The sequence below is a fragment of the Eufriesea mexicana genome, unplaced genomic scaffold (genome assembly GCF_001483705.2).
Source record: "Eufriesea mexicana isolate 0111107269 unplaced genomic scaffold, ASM148370v2 scaffold798, whole genome shotgun sequence".
Taxonomy (NCBI): Eukaryota; Metazoa; Arthropoda; class Insecta; order Hymenoptera; family Apidae; genus Eufriesea; species Eufriesea mexicana.
In genome coordinates this window covers 1690416-1696098 of record NW_016908980.1, presented here as the reverse complement: position 1 = coordinate 1696098, position 5683 = coordinate 1690416, and the positions used below count along the sequence as shown (strand labels likewise).

At 25.0% G+C, this 5683-nt stretch overlaps 1 protein-coding gene across 3 annotated transcripts in view; it reads right to left on the bottom strand.

Annotated features, from left to right (window-relative positions):
- Positions 1 to 4171, bottom strand: part of LOC108546920 (CDK5 and ABL1 enzyme substrate 2) — a 7449-nt gene extending 3278 nt beyond the window's left edge. For 2 of the 3 annotated variants that reach the window (XM_017899216.1, XM_017899218.1), the window contains exons 1-8: positions 3436 to 4171; positions 1874 to 2251; positions 1669 to 1792; positions 1489 to 1607; positions 1209 to 1247; positions 511 to 596; positions 329 to 435; positions 137 to 243 (exon numbers count right to left, since the gene is read on the bottom strand). In XM_017899216.1, coding sequence (XP_017754705.1) covers positions 137 to 243; positions 329 to 435; positions 511 to 596; positions 1209 to 1247; positions 1489 to 1607; positions 1669 to 1792; positions 1874 to 2251; positions 3436 to 3857 — 1382 coding nt within the window. In that variant the 5' untranslated portion in view covers positions 3858 to 4171. The remainder of the gene's footprint in view (positions 1 to 136; positions 244 to 328; positions 436 to 510; positions 597 to 1208; positions 1248 to 1488; positions 1608 to 1668; positions 1793 to 1873; positions 2252 to 3435) is intronic. The other variant, XM_017899217.1, reaches the window with a different exon arrangement.
- Between the last annotated feature and the right edge of the window lie 1512 nt (positions 4172 to 5683).

The window sequence follows — 5683 nt, the reverse complement described above, 5'->3', positions numbered from 1 at the left end:
TATATATTATATATATTATATATATTAAATTATATATATATTAAATATATATACATATATATTTATGATACATTATTAAATTTTGTATAAAAAATATTACATTTTTATAAACCATATCATATTTTTTAATACTGACCTTCTTAACTTACTTAAAGTAAGTTGTATATGGGGAAACTTTTCCTTAAATTTGTCGTTTAATTCCTTTTTTAAATCAGATGGTCTTACATAATCAATAACTGATGCCTATATTAAAGATAAAATAGAAAAAAGTCATTAAATGAACTAATATTATATGTCATATCACATGTTTACCAAGTTATTTGATTACCATATATGAAGTAAATGTAAGCAATGTTCTATGTTTTCCAGCTATGAGCTCTGGATCATCCAATAAATTTGGATTATATTGTAATGATTGCTCATCCCAATCATAAGCTATAATTAAAGGAACATTATAAAAATGTTATTTTGCTTATTACTTCAAATAATTTATGCACTACATAAATATACCTTTAGAATCAGTATTAAAAGATAGTGGTGGAGATTCAGGTGTTAAATGTTGACTACGATGTGTCGCCGTATCATACGACAAACACCTAGAAAAAGTTCCAATTTAAGCAACAATATAAAAAAGTATCTTTAAGATTACATATAATAAGCATGTATAGTCTGTCATAATATTAAACCATTTCTTAAATATACACTAAACCTAATAGTAAGTGCTCAAAATTAATTATAATTATGTGTTATGAATGAATATATATATGCATATTCAAATGAAAATGTAAATGATATTATATGTACATTAATGATAATATGCAAATCTATCTATTCATTAATCCGGAAATAAAAAAGTTCTATTTCAACAAAAATATTATATTTATTCCATCACTTCATTATCAACAACAATATAAACTCAATTACTAATTATTCAAATATAAATTTATTTTCTACATATAATTGTCTAGGAAATTATTATTTCTTACATTATTTCTAATATAAATTCAGTTATACAAATATATGTAGCAGAGTATGTATTATCTATTTAGTGTTGATGAGAATGAAAATAAACATAATTATATACTACTGCAAATTGCTTATTCCAAATTAATTAGCAATATATATTATAATTCACATTTTCTATTGTATACAGTATTATTCTAATTTATTTAAACCTTCTTTTAAAACAATATGGTTATATGTTTTACCATTTTGAGTGATCCACATTCCATGTAATAGTTTTTGTCCTGCAAAACATGGTTGAAAAATTTCGTTACAAGGCAAAAAAAATAGTGCAGTGCATGTTCTGTGAAGATATATAAGAGAAACAAATGAAATATGAATGAAAACGTAATATGAAATGTATAAAAGTGATGCTATATTTATGAAATGTTTCTTAATAAAATGTTACAAAATATTTGTATATTTAAAATTGAAATATTAAATAAAAGTAGATATATATAAAGTTTAATTACTTAAATTAAATACCTTGAAACTACAGGATGTTTATTAGGTATAAGTTCTATCGTCTCATTATCATTAAAATGTAATTTCTTGTCCTTTTGAAACTGTCTAGATGGAACAAGCAATTGTCCATAAGAAATTTCCTAAAAACACACAGATTTTATGAAATTGAATGCTTTGATTTTATATTATTTAATTAAATACCTGGCCGTCTTTAGCACGTTCTACACCCAATAAACCAAAAGGGTCAATATTATCATTAATTGCTGATAGTGGCCTTTGTGAAGAAATATTTTTTCTTCGTCCTGTATCTTTTCGCAATTCAGACCTGTAAAAAGAAAAAGAGAATATATAATAATACATAATGTATTTGAAACAGAGGTTTACTCAATTTTCACATTTATCTTACCAACTCGACCTCTGACCCTTATTATATGGAAGAGCAGAAAATACTAAAAATGGCACACGTTTACTAGAAACCAAAACTAGTCTATCATCTCCAAATTTATAACCATTTACAGGTCGTTGCATTAAACGCAACTCTCTTGTAACTTCTGGTATTATGCCACTATTTGCAGAACCAGATTGTACATTATTTGATGTCTTTGTTTTAGATTTTGTGGATTGTGGTTTGGAACGTAAAGAACCAATGCTTTCATTGGAACTATTATACTGATGCTTTATATCTTCCGAAAGAGTAGATGTTTGATGAGTTATACGTTTTTTATATTGTAAAGAACCTACTCGCCTTTCAGGTAAAGAATATTCACTGCCAGTTGTGCCAGTACTAGGAAATAGAAATAAATAACTTGTATTGTTTCTTTTCTAATAATGTATGGAATATAGTACATATATAGAAGTATAATTATATGTAGCTCTTAATCATACAATTACTATAATTTTAAATGAATTACAATATTAAACTTTAGTAAAATATAGACACATATTTGCCTATAATATAATAAAAAATTAATTTTCTGATGTTAAATTATAAGACAAACTATACCACACAACAATCAATTATAGAATTATAATTACTAACAAGCAAATTTATCTAAAATAATTAATGTTTACTATTTTAGCATTATATTATTAAAGTTACATCACTCCAATTAGATTATACAATACTATAAATACACTTTTCCAATTAAATTAGTATAATTAAAGTGTAAAGTTAGATTTAACATTAGAAGGAGATATTATAGTACCTTAATAACTTAATATAAATGTAATACAAAACTTAGTACTATTTTAAAAAGTAAACCAATAATTTTATTAATATTAATTGGATACATTTTTTAAGCATTCTCATTTTGTATTTTTTACATTTTTCTTATTTTATTTTTAATTTTACTCATGAATAAAAATATCTTAACAGCTTTATAAAATTAATACTGATATTTAATATTATTAATGTATAAAACACCAATAATGTAAATAATAAAAATAAAAAACTTATCACTGGATACATAAAATACTCAATATAGAATAATTTCTCTAACATGATATTATAAAATAAGTTACATTAAATAACTTTTAATACAATTTTAATTTCTTCTTCAATTGCATATATTAAATGGCAATCATAAATAATAAATCTTACAACAATTACAAGTAATTTTAAGAATGATTAAGACACTTAGACCAATTCATTGTTGTATATTACATGAAATAATTTATTTCATTCTGTAGAAGTGTGTTATGAAATCAACAATATACTTATTCATATGTAAACAGAAAATAAATTTTATGTTATATTTACAAACAACTGTAAATTTTATTTATTATATCTTTTATTTTATGAAAAAACAAGGCAACTAAAGTAAATCTTTATAATATAAGCAATTAATAAATTAATTCCTGTGAACATATATAAATTGTAAAATTATAAGAAATCAAATCTGAATTTAATAACTTTGCAAAGTGAAACAGGGTATTATCTTACATCTACGGAATCAAACAATTGTTTACCGTTCTCTGAATGAACTATGAAATCCAGTAGAGAGCTGTGGATAATTTCTTTCTTGTTCTAAGAATACAGCCACTGCTGCCTTTGCAGGAGTTAATAACCCATCAGAATTTGAACTAAATGAATTGTGTTCATCACTCTTTGGCACTAATTGTGGTGAGCTTGCTTGTTTTGCACATGAGGGTGTTAAATGCTCTTCTATGCAATCATCAAGAACTTCTTCAGTAGAAATAGTCGAATCAGTTTGACGAACATCAACCTGATGGGCCTGACTATCGCTCAGGGTACGTGTATGAGAAACACCATTCCGCGAAAGAACAGCTAACTTAGTATCGCGGTGGCTGCCATCGAGGGAGATGTTCGAAAGAAATGTTAACGCGGCCAACCTTCTACGTGAATGATTCTTTTTTAAGGCTGCTGCCATTCCACGGTTGACTGTGTCGATAAACCGGTGTTACCGAGTACCAACGTAAACGACCAGGAAGGAGACGAACGCTCGACAAGGATTTTTATCAAACGAGGACAACTACTAGGATCACAATTCATTATCACCATTTGTACACTTAGTCCTGACATTTTCCATAGACGTGCTCACACAGCGCACGTAGAAACGTGAACCGGTGTCACTCATCATCGTACTGTTTCCTCTCATAAGATTAAAAAACAAATCCTGCTACCAATGAAACAATCTTCCTTCCTACTACGCAACACTGCGACCCATCCTCTTGCCGACCAAGTAATACCCTCTACTCTGTTCTGCGACTGCGCGTATTCTTACATATTAATATCGTAATATAGAGAATTTTCTAGAAATTTTATGTTTTTCTTTAAAATATTCATCATGCTTTTCTTTAGAAAAAATTATTGTTGTAATATATTTTAAGAGTTTTATAGAACTTTTCATCATATAAATTATTATGTTTAGAAATTAATAAGAATACTTTAAAATTAAATATATAAAGCTAATTTTATTGTCTTCTTAATTTCTACGTTAGAAACATACGTTATTTTCTCATATTAATACTATTTTACTATTTAAAAAAATATATTAGCTATAAAAGTATCAATATTAGTTAATTTCGCAGTTATAAATAAAATTACTAAGGTAAAAACAATATATTTTTATAACAATCAATATGAGAATTACAAAATTCCTAACATAGTATAAATTATTAAACATTACTTTGTTTATATTCACATTTAGCAGTGCAAAAAGAAAATAATTCATAACAAAATTATAATCGAAATTAATAAAAGAAATATGATTTATTAAAACAGCAATTACATATTTTCATAATCATTTCAAATGTGTATATTTTACTTGATATTAATATTAAATCCTTACCCTCCAATGGCACTTCCAGTTCTAATATTCATAAGGTTATCAACCAACAGTCGATAACTTTTAGTTTCAATTGAGAACAAAAACTGTATATAATTATTTATCTATGTATAAAAATGTCCAAAAGAGTTAGTATAATAATTGTTGAAAATGTTAGATTTATAAAATATAACCTTTTTATATTCCATTGTAAAAATTCATTTTCTTTGCAATAACTACTTTTTTTTTTTTTAAGAGACCACTTGGACACTTGAAAACATATACATAAACTCATATTTTTATCAATATCTTATAGATAATTGACAAAGCAGTTCTTACTTGTAAAATTTTCTTAATCGATAAAAAAAAAATTATTTGTAACGAACTATAAAATAATCTATTATAAATGCATAAATTAATTTGATATAAATAAGATTAAAGAACGTTCATAAAATTAAAATCTTTCTTTGCTACTATTAACACTGTTTCCTTGATATTCTTAATGACATGAAACAAGTAACATTTACTTACATATTGCACTTCAAAAACAAGATATTATAAATACATAATTTGATTAAAAGTATATTATTTTCTGTTATCAATAACAAAAATTTTCCAGAAATCGTCGTTCAAACAATTTATAGGTATTATTATCCTTTTGTATATAACCAGTGTTACTATTTATTAAAACTTAACGTTTAAGCAAAATTGAAAGTAATTGTATTTGTAGTATTATTAAGGATTTTAAATTTGTTAGATTTATCCAAAATATACGTAATTTTTATATATTGTATCTATTATAAACCTATGCATAAATAAATCTATATTAAATGTACAGAATACAAGTTAACACACTGTGCTATTGGAAGCAAAAAACTAGTCTAATCGATATAAAAACGTTAATGTTACGCAAAAAGGAGGTATCATTA